The following is a 21021-nucleotide window of genomic DNA, read 5'->3' on the forward strand; positions in this document are numbered from 1 at the left end:
ATTGCTCCTGAGTCACCTTCTGCATGCCTAGCATGTGCCACAGTGACAAGCCTCTATGCAGGATGACCACAAGCCCCCTCGGATTTAGGATTAAAGTTGAGATTTTCCCAAACTGACTAATTTTGTAAAGTCATATGTGAAATTAAAGGCCCATTGGGTGCACAGTTCTTGACTGGTATTAAGAATTTTAGCTTGGATCCTCAGATACACCGGAGTGGCTATGTAGTAATGTTAACTCTAAAGAATAAAAAGTAAAGGCAGCCATCATGGGTTGGGCTGAGGCTAACAGACAACTGAAAATAAACACCAAACATTTAGAAATAAAAAAATAAATCAGGATTTGGGTTGTTGTGTGTACCTTCTATAGCCTGACTCACAAATTTTAACCTTTCACTATGTGGCTGCTCACAGCGGTATGTACCAGCAAGCAGACAACCTGGGCTATGTATTATGTAGTGTTATAAGAAACTGTGGTTTTTCCATTTTAATGTATAAGCTACTCTGACACCCACACCATGTAGCTGCCTGCAAATAAACAGCATTGATTAAAATAGAAATCTTCCATACACATTTGTAAATCTTGCCAAAATAGATCAATTGCTATATAAATCCTCAAGGCCTGCGATAATTTTAATCAGGGAAGTGTTAGTTCTAGTCTTGGACTATTTTTTTCCTTGGCTACTTTTCTAGAGTCTTTTGAGGAATTCTGTCTGGCTGTTGTTTGTACACAAATCCGCCAGGACGGCTTCATGCCTATGACTGGAGGATGATACCATAGAATCGTGTTGGTTGGAAAAGCCCTTTAAGATCGAGTCTAGCTACGTTATCACCTCAGTGCTTTCCTTCTGCCCTTCAGTCTTCTTCTGCGAAGGATTAGATTCATCTTCGTGCCTTTTTTTTTTGACTCGTCTAGCATATAACACCTTCGAAGCAGCAACCGTATGCTTTTACACGCCAGCGTAGCTAACCCACGTAAGCTGCCAAAAACGTGTAACTGCTAAAAAACACGACTCGCTGCAGCCAGCACAGCACTGCAGAGCGCAGGGACAGCCGGCGGGTGGGCTGCCTCAGCAGCGGGTGGGCTGCCCCAGCAGCACCAGTCCCGCTCTCCCATCACCCCGAGGAAACGGCTGGCGGAGCTGAAGGGCTTCCTCGGCGGCGCAAGTCCCGCGGGCTGCCCCGCGCCCCTCGGCGGCGCTTCCCGGAGGCGCCACGAGGCGGAGCTGCAGGACGGGGCGCGGGGGGGGCGCGGGGGGGGCGCGGGGGGGGCGCGGGGGGGGCGCGGGGGGGGGGCGCGGGGGGCAGGGGCGCAGCCCTGCGCGCACCGCGGGGAACGGGCGCAGCTGCGCAGCTGCGCTCTCACAGCCGTTGATGTTCAGCAGGTTTTCCAGGAGTTGCCAGCCCAGCCGTGCAGCGAGCGCATGGCTCCCAACCCTGGCAACTGCGCGTCTTGCTTACCAGCTTAAAAAACTTCCTCAGGTTGGCTTTGGGGGTTTTGCTTTCTTCTCTGCGGGGTTTCACTTCTGCGGCTTCTGGGCTTTTAACCTCCTCTTTGCCAGGAGCCACTGCTTCTAAAGAAGCGTCCGCTTTTTCATTGCTTACAATCTCTGCTTCTTCCGACGCATTCTGGGGTTATTTTGGAGAAACATTAAGAAAAAGAAAAAAAAGTATCAGTGAGGTTTGTTGTGGTTTTGTTTTTGTTTTGCCTTTTTTTTTTTTTTAAGAGATTACAATCAAAGTGCTTCAGCAGTGCAGTAAGTTGGTACATCAGGAACAAATACGGCACAAAAGCATTCTCAGCTTCACTGCCATCTGTACGTGTTTCTTCAGGAATTTGATTCATCCTCATTTAAAAAAAGCATAGAAGCTGGTGGGATTTTAAGTCCTTGTTTAAACTGAAGAAATAGCCTTTCTTGAATTGCAGTACCACTTCCCAAACAGAATAATTTTTCTTTGATCACAATTTTAAAAGAAAATTTAAACAAAATTACATATTGTAATATGTGCCCTGAGTAGATGACACTCACGTAAAACCAATGAAATGAGCAAGATCATAGCCAGGAGTTTGCACACAAAAGCAGGAATAGGATTAATTAAAACACACCGTGGACACTATTAATCGTTAAAACTGTTTGGCACCCTTCTTTGTGAAATACAGAAGTACAGCTTTCTCAGGCTGGTCACATTTGCAACGCCAGCTCCTCTTCCCAGTTGCAAAGATATAAATGACTTCTTGAGGTACAAGGTAGTTAAGTAGCTCATCTATTACTTCGCTTAATCCCATGGGTCACAGTCACCCTCTTTGATAGTGTTGACCCTCATTTGAGTACAAGAAAAGCTGCTGGGTACTCAGCAACGTTGCCTTTGTAGAAGGATTTTGGGTCCCACTGAGCTTTTGTGAATTACTGGAAAGTTCCTTCTATTATAACAGTACTTCAATCAGAGGCATGCGGTTTGTAAATGCCTCTGAAATATGGATTCCCCATAAGATTTATTGATTAATCTCCTGCATGTCTCATTCCACAGCCTTCTCAAGGCTATCCTGGGAATGCTCGATGTGTTTAACTGAACAAGACCTGTGTGGAGCAGAATACGTGAACAGGAGGCACATTTCTGCTGTCGGACGTGGAGGCACAGCTGGGTGGGAGGCTGAACGTGCATTTCCTTCGCTGACTATTCTGCCTTTTATAAATGCCCTGGTAAATATCATTCTCCTGTGCCCTCAAGGACCACTAATTAATTCCCATACCATGGTAACTGTATAAAGAAGTATCTTCCTTTCTCCCGTGAAAAGAAGCTGTTATGCTAATAACCAGGTATTCTGACCTGGAGCAAGCCCTTTATCATTTTGCAGCCTACACAGAAAGGTGCAGAACATGAAAGCAGGGTAAGTTGCACCCTCAGCCTCCAATACTGAATCAAACAGAAGCAGTTACTCTAGGTATTGGCATTTCAACACATGCTGCTGCTTAAAAATACAAGTTACAGCTGAAATATATGCTATGGTTACTGTAGGAAAGAACTGCTGTAAATAAATCTCAGAATGATATCTCACAGTTTTTACATATCCTTACAGGAACTCACACTTAATTCATACTCATAGTTATTTTGACCAAATTAATTTTAGCCACATGAACATGAAAACAATTTAAAAGATAATACCAGAGATTCACCCCAGGCCCGGATCCTTACTCAGATCGGCAAAAAATGGATGCTTCCTCCAGCAACAGCAGCTTAAAGTACTGCTGCCCTCACACACTTTCCCAATTGTCTTCAACTTGGTGATTCCCATGGAGTATCTTTGGTTTAATAGCCCTTGATGGATTTTTTCCTACAGAAATTTAGCTGAACATTTTCTCAGTTGATATAAATTCCTGACATCCAGCATAGTCCTGTGGCAAAGGATTTTACAGCGAAAGTGTGTTTGTTTTTTTTAAAGTAGTTTATTTTTGTTAGTCATCAAATCATTTTATTTGATACTCTACTGCTTTTATTTTGAGCAACGACTGATCTTTCTTGTTCACCTTTTATGTTACAGTAGTCGTTCTGTAGGCTGCTGTCACCTTCCTTTCTGCCAACTCCTTTCTGAGCCAAAAAATAAATAAATACTAATTTATGTAGTTCTTCATACGGAAGCCATTCAATTTATTTGTGCCTTTTTTTCCTCAGTATTATACCTTTTAGTTCTATCATATTCGAGTTGAAGGGGACCCCACATGCAAGATAGGGACTCACCATGGACTTCTACAGCAGCATGAGAGATTTTGCTTTGTTCTGTACTCCTCTTTTGTGGAAGAAATGAACATTTTGGGGGTGGGGTAGGGGGGAGAAGAATGATGAGGGAATAAATATTCCTTGTCCCCTGCTGCCTGTGATGACTGCAGCATAGCCCGCTTCCCCATGGAATTGTAGATTTAATTTATATTTATGAACATTTTTGAGATAATCAATCTGTAATAATTTTAATCTATATTTCTGCCTATTCACACATACATATAATCAATTCACCATCTATTTGCTTGAAGGAAATGATTCATTGCATGAGTTGAAACAGTGGCTCAATAAAGCAGCAACCTAGCTTCTGGGAGCTCATCACTCAAAGATTACGGTTTGGGATCATATTACTGCTGCGCTCCTACAGCTGCAACCCAAATGAGTTTTGTCTCTCAAGCTCTGTCTATGCAATAGCGTTGGTGTCACTACTGAAAACAAATGTGTCCTGGGGCGAAATGCCAAACTCTGAAAAGCACTGTCTATTTAAATAAAGCAAAGAACAAAGTGATAGTCAACTATTCAGATAAATTGATTTGTTTAAAGCAATTGGCAACTTTTTGTACATTTCTTGATGGATTCCATGGGAGGCTTTAGGAAAGTTTAAATCCTGTTTTACAGTATCTTATTTTTTTTTTCTTTTTGAACTTAGATATCTAGTGTACTTATGAAGTTATTTTAATTTCATACTTTTAGGCATATCAAAATTGTTGCAGAACTTACAGGTTACCTTGTGTAAGATCTTAGGCTTGCTATTAAAAATTTTATGATAAATTCCTTATAATTAGAATAGAATTACAGAATCATTTAGGTTGGAAAAGACCTTTAAGATCATTGAGTCCAACCGTTAAGCCAGCACTGCCAAGTCCACCACTAAACCATGTCCCTAAGCACCACATCTACATGGTTTTTAAACACCTCCAGGGATGGTGACCCCACCACCTCCCTGGGCAGCCTGTTCCAGCGCTTGACAGCCCTTTCAGTGAAGACATTTTTCCCAATATCCAACCTAAACCTCACTGGTGGAACTTGAGGCTGATTCTTCTTGTTATCTGGGAGCAGAGACCGACCCCCACCTGCCTACAGCCCCCGCCGGGCAGCTGTAGGGAGCGATCAGGTCCCCCCGAGCCCCCTCCTCTCCAGGCTGAGCCCCCCAGCTCCCCCAGCCGCCCCCCAGCCCCTTCCCCAGCCCCGTTCCCGGCCCTGGACACGCTCCAGCCCCTCCGTGTCCCTCTGGCAGTGAGGGGCCCGGCACTGAACACAGGATTCATGGTGCGGCCGCACCAGTGCCAAGTGCTGGGGGACAGTCCCTGCCCTGGCCCTGCTGGCCACACCGTCTGGGACACGAGCCGGGCTGCTGCTGGCCGCCTCGGCCACCTGGGCACACTGGGGGCTCCTGCCCAGCCGGCCGGCGACCAGCCCCCCCCGGCCCTGTCCCGCCGGGCAGTTCCCCCCGCTGTGCCCCCGGCCTGGGCGCTGCGGGGCTGCGGTGCCCACGGGCAGGGCCCGGCACGCGGCCCTGCTGGCCCCCGTACAGTTGGCCTTGGCCCATGGGCCCGGCCTGCCCAGACCCCCGCGGAGCCTCCTGCCCCCCAGCACATCAACACTGCTGCCCAGCTCGGTGTCACCTGCACACTGACTGGGGGTGCACTCGATCCCCTCGTCCGGGTCGCTGGTAAAGACATGAAACAGCACCGGCCCCAGCAGAGCCCTGGGGACACCCCTGTGCCCAGCGCCAGCGGGATGTGACTCCATTGCCCACCGCTCTTTGGGCTCGGCCGCCAGCCAGGGCTTTACCCAGCGCAGAGACCCCAGTCCCAGCCATGGGCAGCCGGGTTCTCCAGGAGATGCTGTGGGAGACGGTGTCGAAGGCTTTACTGAGGTCCAGGCAGACACCAACCGCAGCTGTTCCCTCATGCACTAGGCAGGTCATCTTGTCATAGAAGGAGATGAGGTTTGTCAGGCAGGACCTGCCTTTCATAACCCCTGCTGGCAGGGCCCGATCCTCCAGTTGACCTGTATGTACCATGTGATGGCACTCAGGATGATCTGCTCCATAAGCTTCCCCAGCACCGAGGTCGGACTGACAGCCCTGTAGCTCCCTGGATCCTCTTTGCCCTTCTTGTAGATGAGCCTCACGCTAGCTAACCACCAGTCTTCTGGGACCTCCCAGTTTGCAAGGACTGTTAATAAATTGTCTCCAGGAATCATTCTTGTATACCCATCTCCCTCTCTAAGAATGAATTAACTGAAGCTGCTGATTTTCTTTTGCAACTTTGTGATCTCAGAGATATCTCTGGAGGCCTAGTCCAACTGTCTGCTCAAAGCTGTTGAGGAACTTGTCAAGCTGAGCTTTTAGTATCTCCAAGACTGGAGGTTTCACAATTTTTATACAATCAGATCAGGCTATTCAGACATGCTGGGACAAAAGGAAGCTCTAGAGACAGCACATAATCCTCTTCTCCAATAAGACTGACCAAGGTGGCATGTTCTTTGAGACCGATGACACAGGATCATGCTATCTTGCATGCTTCAGAGAGGCAGAGAATGCCTGCACGCAGTGTCTCAGTAGATGGGGAAAACCCCTTCCAGTGAAGGTTTTCTGACATACTTTTAAGAGTTTTTCATTTTTGTTTCCCCTATGAAACTAGAAGAAAAATTTCCATTTGTGCATCCAAGGGACTCGCCAAAGTGTTTCTGGCAGGAATTGAAAGTGTGATGGGAAGAGCCTAACAACGATGAAGTCAATAAACTTTGAATGACACTACATTAACCTAACCTGTTCTCTAGAGCAATGGGCTCGGTTTCTTTACTCACCTGGGAGAAAACCAAAAGTTATATCAAGTTTTGTGACTAGTTTTGGGAAGAAACTGCAATTTGTATATAATAAGAATTTGCAACCAGCCCAGATCTATCTGCTTCATGAGTCTTTGATGCATAAACGTTCACATAAAAGTAAGTTATCTCCTTACATCTACAAATTGCATCAACTGAGGCTGCTGGATTCATGGGTCCAAATTCTGCCTCCAGTTTCCTTAGACACAAATTGTACTAAATTCAGCCGAAGTCAGCAGCTATTGTTGTTATGCACCACAGAGACAGAAGTGCCATTAGGTTGTTTGATTTTTGTTTTTTGAAGGCATTCTGCCAAGCTTAGGAAACATTTCAAGATACATTTGTTTGAAGTAAGATGAGTGCCATCCTTTGTTCTTCTTATTACAGAAAATACCTTTGTTTTCTTCTTCAAAATAATATTTTAATTTATCATTGCTAGTTGTGTTTTATAGGAGTATTTTACTAGGCTCTTTATTTCACTGTGTTTGGGAAGCATTCCTCCATCTCTTGAATGACAGCATCTCTGATTTTGTTTTATTAATGAGCTTACTTAAAACAGTTGTGGTGGGAAGTTTGTGTCTACTCTTTGAGTTGTGGTCTGGTTCTTACAAACCCTCTTATTGCTTTGGGGAACTATTACTACAACAGTTTCTTATCTAGGTTTCTGACCATACAAATTGTCACCTTATGAGAGCGTAACTTATTTTGTGACCTGGATAACTTTGATAGGAGTTTTCGTTTTGCTTGCTGAATCTTTCCTCAGAATTGAGGTAAACACTATACCCTGCTTTGATCTTGTACTGGAGTCTGAACTGGTACTCTGCACTGCATTTCATTAGACACAAAGAACAGTTCTTCTGTTTTCCCTGGGTCATACCTTCTTTATGAAGCAGGTTTTCTTTTATCTTAACAATATATATGGGAGATGACCTTTTGCTCAAGAAATTTCCACTTAAAAGAGCAGTCATGCTTGACATTTGTTCCTGCTGCTTGCAGACTCACAGGCGGGAAGCAGGGAGGGTTAGAGAGGCTTTAACCCACCCTCCTGCCCTCCTTTGCCAATGCGAAGACGACAGAGGTTGCTGCAGTTAAGGTAGCTCAGCTTCAGCCATGGATGTGCTCTCAGACCTCCGCCCTGAAGCCCCCTGTGACCTGCAGCTGCTGCACGAGGGTGCCACTGGGCAGATCTGTAGCTGTAACAGCTCAGACTGTTAACCGATTAGTGTTAACCATGGGCAGCTTATGGTTAAGCCACACTGGTCTGTAAACATCCCAGGAGTGTGGTTCTGACTCACAAATCCCATTGGTTTGATTTGCTGGGTTGAGGCGGTTAGAGGTCCCCTCTGCTGTAAGGGTGGCAGCCGTGCCGGTACTCAGGTGGTGAAACGGCCACCAAAAGCCTGTTGCTTATTGTCCTCCTCACTCCCTCAGCCAGGGGCAATTCTCTTTCAAGTTCCTTCATCCATTTATCCAGCCAAAAATGGCCAGAATCTTCTCCTGTCCTGCATGATAGACGGTATATCCCAGGATGGGAGCAGGGAAACTACTGCAGGAACATGGCAGGTCCTGTGCAATTGTGACATTTATCTCACACGCTCCACCCAAATATTTATCTTTGCTTTCCTATGGAAGAACACAGTTGCAAGCTCAGGAATAGAAAGTGTTATTCTGCTTCACTTACTAGCTAACCAGTTTGCTGTTTGTGTTAACAGTAGATAAATATCCCACAGTAAAAAGGGCATGATTTTTCTGCGTTTGTATGGCAACAGAATTGCAGTAGCTTAAATTTTGGATTTTAAAAAATATATCTGCTTTAAAGATAATTCACAGAGCACTTGAAATAATACTCCCTCAATCATTTTCCTCCATCATTCACTGGCCTGCTTTGATCAGATATAAATGAAGTGTCATGTTTCTCTGCCCCGATCAGATATCTACAAGGTCTTGAAACCAAGTTTCCAACACAAATATTGGAAACTACTAACTGTATTATTCTATTAATCTTCCTCAGCATTTGCAAAAAACAAACAAAAAACCCCAACCCAAACCCAAAAGCTAGCATGACAAACATTTAAGTAGCAGTTATGACAATTTTGTGCAGACTGATCAGGAAATGGGGCAAATACAGTCAAAGTGGTTTCCATCTGAGGAGCTGAATAAGGATTTTTTTTTTCTTTTAGATATTTTTTTATCTGTAGTCAGAGCAGCAGCATTAACTGCAATGTGTTGACAGGCACTTCATTAACTTTACTTTGAAGTGAAAGCTCATCAGAAGATAGATATCTAAGAGACTGCCTGGAAAGAGAGGATCTGGATCTGAATCCTGGATCTATTGAGTGTTGTGTTTGCTATTTGTTAGTTCAAAAGGAAAACTACATGTGACTCTGCATCATACACCTATTTAGAACAGTTGCTAGCTTCGATTCTCTGTCCTAGCAAAAGGGCAGTACATTAAGTGTGCCAGAAAGAAAGATAAAATCATTGCAGAAAAAAAGACAGAATCTTCGAACCAAGCTGAGTTTGAGGCTAACCTGTAGTCTAAGGATTTTTTTTTTTATTATTTTATTTTACATCTATCATCATTTTTTTTAGCTTCAAGCTGACTGGGTCACCAGGGTCTTTCATCAAAGGAAATACAATATTATTCTCTGTCAAGAAAATCCAGTAAAGCAACATCAGCCTTTTATAGGTAAGGATTCAATGCTCAAGCAGGCGCGTTTGTTTTTTTTTTTTAATTCTTAGGACCAAATTCACTTCTCTGCTGCAGAAATTTACTCCAGAAAAGCAGAAAACTTGCAAAAACATTTGGTCTCAGCATGATTCCAGACCAAAGAAGTTCTAACTAAGCAGAACTGGGCTCCTTTTACAGAATTCAGATTTCACATACTATTATAGCTCAGTGCATTTGCATAAGTTATTTAACTAGCCCTTAATATTTCTGGTAGCAACCAAAACCTGCTTGGAGTTGTAGTTCCATTCAACGAATTGTCCTGGTTTCAGCTAGGGTAGAGTTAATTTCTTCTTAATAATACCTGGTGCAATGTTGTGTTTTGGATTTAGTATGAGAATAAATTTGATAACACACAGATGATTTTAACTGTTGCTGGGTGGTTTTTATACTGTCAAGGGCTTTTCAGTTTCCTAGGGCTGGCCAGCCAGAGGGCTGGAGGGGCACAAGAAACTGGGAGGGGACGCAGCCAGGACAGCTGACCTCAACTAGCCAAAGGGGTATTCCATACCACGGGTCATTGTGCTCAGTATGTAAACTGGGGGGAGTGGGCTGGTTACTGCTCAGGGAATGGCTGGGCATCGGTCAGTGTCTGATGAGCAATTGTACATCACCTGGGTATTTTTTTTCCCTTTTGGATTTTATTCCTCTCTCCCTCCCTCTCCTTTTCATTATGGTTGTTCTTATTGTATTTCAATGATTAACTTGTTCTTGTCTCAACCCATGAGTTTTACCTTTTTCCCAGTTCTCCTCCCAGCCCTGCTGTTGTGGGGGGAGAGAGCGAGCAGCTGTGCGTACTTAGCTTCTGTCTGGGGTTAAACCATGACACTGACATAAGCAGCTGCTACTGATGTAGGATAAATTTAACACAGCATTATGAACAAACATAAGTGAAAGACAATTTTGGTACAAGTTTTACACCCCTGAGATGTTTGAGATCCCAGGACTTCACATGAAGATTGTTATAAGGTTAAAGAAACACAGGGTAGGTACTTAAAACTAGTTTAGCTTAGCTGTAATGCAAGATATAGGGAACTGGTGCTCACTGTGGGCAGAACCTACATTACAGAGCAGTAAAATAGCTATAACTACATTAGTTTGGTTTAATCTTTCAAATTAAGGTTTTGAAATCTTACCAAAACCTTATCAGATTTTTTTTTTTTTTAAATCAACCATCACTACCAATTTCTCCTCCACAGGAATGATTTTCCCTATTATTCTGCAAGAATACGTTCCCTTCTTCGATGCTTTTTCTTTTTCAAGCACAAAAGACCTTGTTACTTCGTTATGAAATTACTGAAGTTCAGACCAGCTTTATTACTTCCAAATTTACGCTGAAACTACATACAACCATCTGCCAGACGTTCAGCATACATCCTGCTTCCCATCCCTGTTTTCAAATACGCCAGGCTACTCAGAGGAGGAGGTTTCTGTAGCAGTAACTAGACAAAAAAAAATCCTTCTCCCTCTTCTTCACAACTTTCCTCTCATTCTAAATACCTGATTTGCCTCATTCCCCAGGAAATGAAGTCCCAAGTTACAAATGTTTCAAGCTTAGATTGTTTTCATGCATGTTTATTCTGTAAATATCTAAAGACCTTAGTGGTTTTTGGTTTTTTTTTTTTTTAATGTAAGTAACATACCCAAACTGTATGTCTAGCACCACTGCTCAGTAGGGAAATACAGCTAAAGAAGCTGCAGGGCTAGCTGCTCAGTCAGCATCTGTGCGTTTGGAAGTAGTTCTTTTCTGGGATTTGAACTTGAACAGAAGCCCAGGAAAGCAGTTATTCAACATACAGTGATTCAGTGAAGTTTAATACAGCTCTTCCCTTAAATTAAATGAGAAAAGAATTATCCTTCAGCTTATAAAACACACAGATCATGAAAACAGGAACCGTGTTTTCAAAGTTAGCCCTAATTTTGGTTAAAATCTTTACTTTACCTGAGGAAAAATACTTCTTCCCAAGCAATCAACCTCAGTCCTCAAAATTAAAGACTGATCCGCTCTGGTATGCAACTTTTTCTATTGAGTAAGAATAGACCCACCAGATTCCAGGTTTTCTGACATTTAGAACTAAAGCAAACCTTTCTCATGAAAATGAAATAGGTTTTTACGGTTATGTCTCTATTAATGACATAATTTGGTAAAGAATACTATAATCTTCGTGGGGTTTTTAATAAATGTGTTAAGTTGACAGAGTATAACATTTCTTCTTCCATAACAGCACTAAAAAAATACTACAGGCAGGTTTAAAAGGCTATGTTTTATGAGATTCTTCTGCAGGAGCCTAACTGCTGTTATAACCATGTGCATATGTGACTGCCCAAAGCTCACGTATGCATTTGTACATGCATAGCCTGTTGTGCATTTGACATGTGGGATATATGCAACTGTGCAGATTTGACTGCTTTACTGTAACTCTGTATTTAGCAATAACTAGACACTGTGTGAAGATGGAGCTGTGGGATGGACCAGCTCTGAAATCCAGACGTACCTTTTTCCAAAAGAGCTTGCTCAGCGGCATAGGAGTGGACGATGTTTTCTCCTTCGTCACATCTTTGGGGGCTTCACTGGCCACTGCCTGCTGCTGAGCTGCAGGCTCGGGGGCTTTTGTATTCTGCTTAGTTGTCTGTGGCTCTTGAGAGGAAGGGACATTTTTGTCTGATTTTACAGAGGTAACAGGCTGCTGTTCAGTGCTCTAGAAAGAAACATGAACACATAGGCTATTGGAAAGATGTGAAGAACAAGATACCTGCAGCGAGTTGGGGCACCACCTTGTACAGGAGTGCACAGCAGGCCACCGCTGCACAGGACACACAAGGCAACAAGGTGCAGCTTACGGGCTGCATCCCTGTCCTTTCGAATGAAGTAATGTCTTGAACAGAGGAAGCAAATTACATATCAACCCACCCTTCATAACAGAGTTGATTAATTGATAAAGAAATTAAAACACTGTCTGCGAGACTGAAAATGACAGCGAGAATAATTACCCTTTAACTGCATTATTCATACAGATAACTTGAATCATCCTACTCACTTTGGTGTTAGTTGTCTGTTGGGTCTCTTTTGCAGCCTGAAGGGAAACAAAACACAAAGACAAGTCTGTTTCTGGCAGCGTCAGTGCTCACAGTTACACAGTTCAGGAATTGTCTGTGTCACAAATTATTTTATTTTTAGTGAATGTTTGTGAAAGTCCTGGCTCCTGCAACCATGGAAACTGATCTCTGGCAGAGGCGAGGCTGCCTGGAGGGACTGCCAGCTTGCATCCTTCTACCTGCAGCAGCACTGAAGCCTTGTGTGGAATTGCTATGTGCTCACGCTGCTCTGCTTGCAGTCCTCAGCGTCTGTAGAAATATATGTATTTACGTATGGATTCCCAGTTTCTTCAGGTAAGACATTACCCAGGGTTTTAAGATACTAGCAGATATTTTTCTGAGCTGGGTCTGGTGCACAGCTTTCAGTGCACATGTACGAGCCAGAGCTGGGTCTTTTCCACTGCAGGAATTGCATACCAGTCAGGGACGTGCTAACGTCACCTTCAGAACGGGAAACTTTGCTTTCTGGGATACAAAACATAGGCAGATGACTGCCTGGAAATGAGGGACACAGAACAGCAGTGGCTTTTTAACTTAGAAGCAGGAGTTGCAGCTCTACAAAAAGCCGCTCTGCAGGTGCTGGAGATTGCTTTAGTCCATCCACTCGTGCTTTTGAATTTACTCTTTTGTAAAAAATCATTCACAGTCATGGGCGTCCTGGTTTCACCAAAACACAAAAAGCCAGGATGGATCCAGTTTGTTAAACTCCTTCCCGGCCAGTGGTACATACCAGCATCTATCAATCCTAACACCCAGCATGGCTTACACTGAAGATGAGCGTCTGAGCAGTACAAAGAGAGGAGCAGCAAGCCACAAACTCAAGTAAACGTGAGTCCAGCACCCCCGGGTTTAGGCAGCCTGCCACACGCTCTGCAGATTTCTTAAAAGAATAGGTGAGAGATATTTTGCAGGAGCCAAGAACTTCTTTTTGTGGTTAGCTCTAATGAACAAGACCCAAAGCAAGCGGTAAGAAGTAGTACAATGCCATGAGCTGGCTTCAATACCAGTGCTGACAATAAGTGATTAACCCTTCTGTTCCGAGTAAAAATTCCATAAATCAGTACGGTTGTACTACCAAACTGGCATGCAATGCAAGGCAAATATACATGGATGTGCATAAAAGAACAGACAGGGACCCAACTGTCAAGTGCCACCCAAACTCAGCCTTTCAGCTCAAATGGCCAAATCACATTGCATCAGCTTATATTATGGATTTATACCAGGATACATGTTGGTGTTTGAAAACAACATTCACAAGTTGCTTTAAAGTTAATACTCATGTAAACACAGGACACTGAAAAACAATGTTTCTGTTAACCTAATAGTCAATCTATACTTAAAGTGTGGAGAAGTGCATTTTGGAAGACTTGCAGGGAAAGAACTTTCAGAGGAGACAGTGAACTGCTTAAAATTAAATATGAGGAGACATACATTAAAATGATAATTTCAAATAAAGGAATTCATTACTTATTCATCCAGTTGACACATCATGCTAAGGCATTTCAAATGAAAAGAGATAAACTTTTTTTTTACTAGAGGTGATAACTTTAGTGCTTGCCTGTCACATCAGTGCTCTGATTTGAATTTCCACTTTCAACCATCCTTACAAGCAAACTGTTGGCACCATTTTAATCCATCTCCTTTATTCTTAATATGTCATAAATGATACCTTAGTTATTGCTTCTGTATTTTGTATGTTGAAAGCAAACTGTGAAAATAAACTTAGAAACAAGAAAAAACTGTTTAAAAAGTAATGACATTTTATAAGATAGATTTTATTGGTGTAAAATTTTAGTGCTGTTGCATTCCTTCAAGATAACTACTTTCATTCCAGACCAAGGCTCTGTTACAAATTCTATCAAACAGCCTAATGAAACCCAATTATCTTTCCCAACAACTCACTGCAAGATTTTGAACTCTTGAAAAGGCTTAGCACCTTAAAAAATGCTAGCCAGGTATGTTTTTTTACTTGGAAGCCCTAATTGATTATGAACAAGTAATTAATATTTTAATTGTATTAAATATCAAAACCATTAGCTATCAATACAGTATATACAAGATCTTAACTTTAGGCTGTTGGCAAGAACTGTAGACTTAAAACCATTGGAAAGATTATTATTCCTTCAATAATATACAGATGACTTTTTTATCTCAAAAATTAGACCGTGGAAAGAACATTTTTGTTTTGAAAATAGCTTGAAGAACTCCCTTTGACCCATGCCTTTGATTATAAAGCCCCCTACTCACCAGAAATTCCGTGTGGGTGTTTTGAGTGAACATTAAATATTAATTACTTTCCTCCCCCAGTAGAAGGGTCTCTGCCTCTGCATTCTTTGGGCTAAAAAGCTACAATTCTCTGCCTCCCTGCCACAGAATATCATGGCAGATTATCTTCAGAGAATGCAGAAATGCCCAAACACAGGCCTTGAGACCAAAGATTTTTCAGTGAGATATAAATATATATATAAAGGTAAAAGCTAATGTCCTCTGAAGCAATCATTTGCATGAAAAGTGTGCATTTTGAACAACTTTAAAGTATCCTTGAAAACCAGACTTTTCCCCTCCAAACTTTGGATTCAATAAACGACTACTTTTCTTGTTTTCAGTGAAAAGCAGTATTTGTCAAGGGAATTCCCACTTTCTCTGTGCCGTATCTGATGCCCCAGTTCACCAAACCAACATGCACTGGCATGTGGTCAAAATAGGTAAGGCAATGTGGATCATAAAGCCTTAATTGTAGTTGGACTGAACTCTTAAACCTGTCCTACAACTGTAGGCACCGTTCATGCCTGCAGAACTCATTGTTTGTCAGTACCTTTTATTTTTAAGTGGCCAGGGAAGTTTAGTCAGCATTAGCAAGTGTAACTGGGAAGCACGTAGCAGGGAAGGTTAGAGGAATTGTTTCAGAATCCTGAATTCACAGATGGTATAACAAGAGAAACTTTGCACATGAAGATCATTTTCATAAGGCATGGCACAGAAATGCTCATGCCATTGCTTTCAGAGCATTGCACAGCTGGCCAGATGCTGATTTCAGTCACCAAATAAACAACTTCACTCTGTGAGAGGAGCCATCTGTTACTGCTCAGGGTTCTGCTCATGCTAGTGTTTCATACAGACCTTATGCCTAAAGAGTTTACTAAAAGTACTGTGTCCTAGCTTGGGACTTTCTGCCTTCTTTTTCTTGGCTCCTTTAGCTTGGGATTCTGCTGATGTCTTCGGAGCAGGTTGCCCGCCATGGCCTTTTTCCACTTTTGATCCCTTTTGTACAACAGCATTTGAAGTTAAGTACTTATTGCAGAGTTCTTTCTTGGTTCACAGAAGACATTCAACTACTCACACATGTAGTATCAAATCCAAACATTTCCTTTTTGCTCTCGACAATAAATAATGTTTTCTTCTGAGCGATTGCTCAGTTCTCCTTAGACTTCCTTTCACATGAGTAGTGAAATAAATATAAAAGCTAAGGCAATCCAGTTGACTCAAAATTAAACCACAATTTGCCCCCTAAAATCTTCATTGAGACTCAGATCCCACAAAGACTGCGACCTCTGTGTTTTAGTTACCATGAGTAACTGAATTGGAGATTATAGTGTTAAAATAGGCAGATACATAAATCATTGAAAATACCTTCATTCTTTTTATTGCAGTGTTAGAGAGACTTGAAAATGTTTTGCATAATGCATTATTCAGGAAAGAGGCAGTATGAATATTCATAATATATGCTACATAAACTATTTCAAGTTTGCACTAATGTTCATGAAATTAGTTAGAAATGAAAGTATCAGAAAAATAGTAATGATAGACTGACACTAAAAGTATTGGATGAGCACTGCTTCCTTTTCATTCCATTTTAAATATCTGCAGGAGGCATTTAACTTGAACAACGGTTCCCAAAACATGTTAGAGACCAGATCTCTAAAAAAACTAGGCAACACATTGAAAAACCCACTACAAAGGGCTATGAAATAAGGAAACATTGCCAGCTTTCTATATGGGGAAAAAGCAGCATCGGGCTATTTTAAAAGTGGTAGCAGACTGCCTGTGGCTCAAGGCAGAGTCAATTACCCTGCAGAGAGGGTAGAGGTGGCCCTGTTCAAGTACGTGGCTTCTCTGCAAGTCTTGGAAAAACCCGAATAGCATTTGCTAAAATGTTCCATTTAACTTTTCACAGAATTGGAATATTTTTTTAATGAAGTACCTTCTCAAAACTTTGCTTTTCAAGTCACTGTTGCTGTCCCCCCCTCACCCCCAGTCTTCAACACAACCCTCTGGATTTGTCAGTGCAGGAAAAAAACTTAAGTTTTCATGTAATAAAAAATAGGCTTTTTTTTTTTCTTCTTCCACCACCATTTCCATCTTTTCATTAATAAAAAAAGAGACACACAAAACCAGAAGCATGCAAGGTTGCTTAACTGAGCTTCCACATAGAAACAAGTTAACACAAGAGTGTGTTCTATGGTGACTGCGCCGTACGTATGCCCATAACATATGACTAATCGCAGACAATACAGGGTAGCATTCTTCACTCTTCAGTGTCAGGTTTTAAAACAATAAGGTGCCTTTCATTACCTAGTACAAAGGTGGATGTATTTTTTTTTTAACTCACTACTTGCTAGTATCCTGGACTTGATTCCAATCTCCTTTAGGCAATGTATTTCCTGATTTAATTAAGAATCAGACCAATATATAACAAAGAAATAAAGAATTTTAAAAATATTTCAATGCAAATGACTCAAGCGTTCATCCTTCAGGTAATTAGCTTGTCCCTTTGCAAGCTTCATTCTGTTTTCTTTTATACTTGAACAAGGGAAAAAAAAGCTTTCAACCAGTAAAAAGCTTTAAAGTGAGTTGGCAAAAACTTCCAGGAACTACAGAAACAATCAGCCTATGGCATTTACAAGGTGAAGTATCAAGCCCTGTGGCTGACCACAACTAAACAGGCAGGAGGAAAAGGCCACAGTACAGAACGTAACAAGTATAAGTAGGTGAAGCTGGGGTCTTGCTCTCCAGGACTGTCCCATTCTGTGCCGTTGCATCTTCCCAAAGTGCTTTGTACTGAGAAAAGGCTGTGGCCAGTCACAACAAAATTGGCCATTTCCCCCTGCAGTACACTGTACCATTCCTAGTATTCCCAAACGTACAATGTGGGAACAAGACAGGATCTGCTACAGAAAGGTCAAAGAGGTGGTCTGGGGCAGATCTGATCCAAATGCCACATTGGTTAGTATAAACTTGCAATAGATCAATTACTCCAAGGAAGTATGACTCAACTCGTATTAAACTCCTGTGTTCACATAGATGAAATGACAACCACTAAGGGTGTGCACAGGCTGCTGAAAGCATCCGTGTCTTTAGCCATCTGATTAAAGCCAGAGGCAACGGCTAATGACAGCATGTTGCTACAAAAATAACACCAACCCAGTTCAGTGTCACTGATGCCTCACACACCTCTGCATTTCAGCAGGAGGGAGCACACTGCCGTGCTTTGCAAAGCTGAAGTGGGCTGTGGCTGTTTCTCAGATTCATGAGAAAGCTTGTCTGTCCTGTTCACCATGGAAGAGCACTGCCGAGAGACACTGGGCACATACTAGCCCTTGCATGCTAAACCCCAGCTCCTCCCTGCCAAGGGGGTGCACCAGCAGCTGAAATGAAAGTGTGACCAGGACTCAAAGGCACAGTGATCCCTGTGCCAGCCAAACCCCGTGAAAGCCGCACAGCACTCAGGAGAGGCTCAGACTGCACAAAGGGGAAAGCCTCACTTAAGAACACGTCTTTACCTTTAAGACAGAAGTTATTTCTCAGGGGAAGAATGACCATTATTTCATTATATGTAACAGCTGATAAATCTGCAGCTTTTCTATGCAACAGTTGATAAGTTAACCTTTTAAACATGTTTTTCCTTTAATATAGTGAAAATGTCATTCTTTGTGTCAGGAAGATAGTGAAGATAAAGGAATTCTTCATAAAAAAAGCAACTCCCATTCAACTACTACATAATGAGTTTGCATATCCTGCTAGTCATCTGGATTTGTTTACCCTCGCAGGTGTGATAGCAAACCAAACCCAAACAGCATATTTGTTTCCAAATTACAGTACACCACCACCAACAGTCACCTGTTATAGAAGCACATGGGTGCACATGATAAAGTTTGCAGGTATGCAAACAGGACTGCTCAATTGGATTTTTCAGGAGTTGTTGAAAGAGCTACAAGTCTCACTGAAAGAGTGGAATTTGATAACTGCCTTTTCTGGATATCTTGGGAGACCATAGCCCTGGCTGATGATTTCCGGAATTATTGAGCTATAATCGGGGAGTGGTGCGTATCTCCCACGTACTCACCAAGCTTTCTGGAAAGACTGACCTCACCATTTTAGTACCAGGCTACATAAAAAAAAAATTGAATGAGACAAAGGATAAAAAAAGAATAAAGAAAGGATAGAAAAAAAGTTGTGCCTACAGTGGTTTTGGCAACATAGTTGCATGGAAAGACTGTTTTCTAGTGTTTTATTCTTTATGTGTTAATTAAATTTTATCACAGGCATTGCAAGAAAAGCTTTAGTTATTATAGTCATAACAATGTGTAAGGACATCTAATCTGGAAGTTCCTGGTTACGCAGTGATGTGCCTGTAAGCCACTGAAACACTAGAAGATAGAAGGCAGCTTCATAAAAATTGTCTCATTTCTGCTTCTGTTGAAACTATTGTAAATTTTGGCACTAACAGAAAAGGAAAAAAGGGAGAAAAGTGTTCAAACACCTACATTTTTCCATTTTAGAAGATTATGTTTTCAACTTAAATTTTACAGTTTGTTTTTCCACTTTTTTTGGGTGGTGTGGTGGTAATTTCCACAAGTTTGTTAAATGTTGGATCAGTCTGGTATTTTCAATATATCTGACAGCAAATGAAAAACATAATAATGAAGCTTTCCTGAATTCACATATGAAGGAACATCACTGCGCATGGACACTAAAAACAAGTTTCCTTTTGCCAGTGGAATCCAAGAGCATACTGTTTGCAGAGAGGAAAGCAAGAGGCCACATCTGCCTGTTCATGGAGGAGCATTTCTCAGACTGGTCCTATACCTGTCTAGCCCATGTGGGTTTCAGTTCCCAGTGGGAGCCTCACACACACTTGGAGCCAGCCCGATGCGTTGTATTAGAACAGCTCAAGTGTTCAATTCGTCGTGCTTAAGCAACCCCCCTGATCCTCATCTCCGCATGTAAAGGGAAGAATCCTGAGCAGTCAAGGCAGGACAGCGATCCCAGTCGCAGTCCTGCTCGGAGCAGCTCCATTGCCTTCCTGACGTTTCAGCTGCTCATAGGAGCAGCCTGTCCGCCCTGACTGCGGCAGAGTCCATACAGGGGTGCTTCAGCCTGGAGAGTCCCAGAGAGGAGGTACTGGGATCTCCTCCTCCTGTTTTTGACCGATTCCAGTGGGAAGCTGGTCCTCGCCCATTCTCCTGCACCCTAAGGGGTGACCAGCAGTAGCTGTGGCTGCAGAGCCGAGCAGGGGCGTGGGAGCCGGCTCCTGCCCACCAAGCCACAGAGCTGCCACAGGCAGGGGCACCTCGCCTGTCCCCCCCACCAGCAGGTGTGGGGACATAAAGGAGACATGCATATACACAACTGGAAATGAAAAACCAGCAGCTTAGCACAGCTCAATGAGCAAGTGGAGTTTTCTGTGGACTCAAGAGGATCTTGCTGCAGGGACCTGTAGTTTTAGATCAAGGACAAGTCAGAGTAATAACTAAAAGCACTACCAGGTTGTTACCAGCCTTGCAGGAAATGCTACAGTTTGGAACTTGATTGTAACATATGGTATGAAGAACTGCACTCTTTATGCTCATCTTCCTTTCAAATTTATTCAGGGGGAAAATATTTTAACTTACTTCAAATGATAACATCAACTGGGGAACAAGCAACACAATGAAGAGGAAATACCTGTCAGAAACATCTAGTGACCAGTGACAGAATGAGGAATGTGCCTACCTTGTCTTCAGAATCACTTTTGGCTTCAGCTTTGCTTGGGGAGACCTTAAATGTATTTGAGGAAAACAAATAGTCACACCCAACACAGTCTTTCAAAAGATCTGAAAGATCATATGTTTGAAACTAGCAGTATTTTCTAGCACAAAGGAGAAAAAAATAAATATTGCTCCCCCCCAGCACATGAGAAAATTTATAATACAAACATGTCTCAAAAACAACTTAAAGCCAATGGCTAACATGCAAAATATCTAGATATTTTGCATATTTAAAAATAACAAAGATACATTATTCAAGCTTGACCATTCCATTAATCCACGAATATAAACTTTTAAAGATATGACAAAATAAGGATTTTCTGCATGATGAAACTTCAAGAGCTAAATACCTCCAGGTCTACCAGTATCTGTGCAGAAGAGGCAGTTTCCAGAGTAGGTCATCATCGTTTGATTGTAACTGCACAGTACCTACACATCTCTGTCACTCTCAAGTCTGTCTTTAAGGCACCTGTTTGGCTTCATTACTTCTCAGTGCCTGTGACAGCGAGCATGTTACATTTAGCTCAGCATGTTCACATGGGATTTTTATAAGCAATTTAAAGC

The 21021-nt window shown here is 42.3% G+C and overlaps 1 protein-coding gene across 3 annotated transcripts in view; it reads right to left on the reverse strand.

The window, feature by feature from the left end:
• Positions 1–21021, reverse strand: part of BCAS1 (brain enriched myelin associated protein 1) — a 53554-nt gene that overhangs the window by 16208 nt on the left and 16325 nt on the right. For all 3 annotated transcript variants that reach the window (XM_055722888.1, XM_055722889.1, XM_055722887.1), the window contains exons 5-9: positions 20423–20467; positions 15551–15691; positions 12373–12408; positions 11830–12033; positions 1459–1626 (exon numbers count right to left, since the gene is read on the reverse strand). In XM_055722888.1, coding sequence (XP_055578863.1) covers positions 1459–1626; positions 11830–12033; positions 12373–12408; positions 15551–15691; positions 20423–20467 — 594 coding nt within the window. The remainder of the gene's footprint in view (positions 1–1458; positions 1627–11829; positions 12034–12372; positions 12409–15550; positions 15692–20422; positions 20468–21021) is intronic.

Source organism: Falco cherrug, chromosome 10, assembly GCF_023634085.1.
Source record: "Falco cherrug isolate bFalChe1 chromosome 10, bFalChe1.pri, whole genome shotgun sequence".
NCBI lineage: Eukaryota > Metazoa > Chordata > Aves > Falconiformes > Falconidae > Falco > Falco cherrug.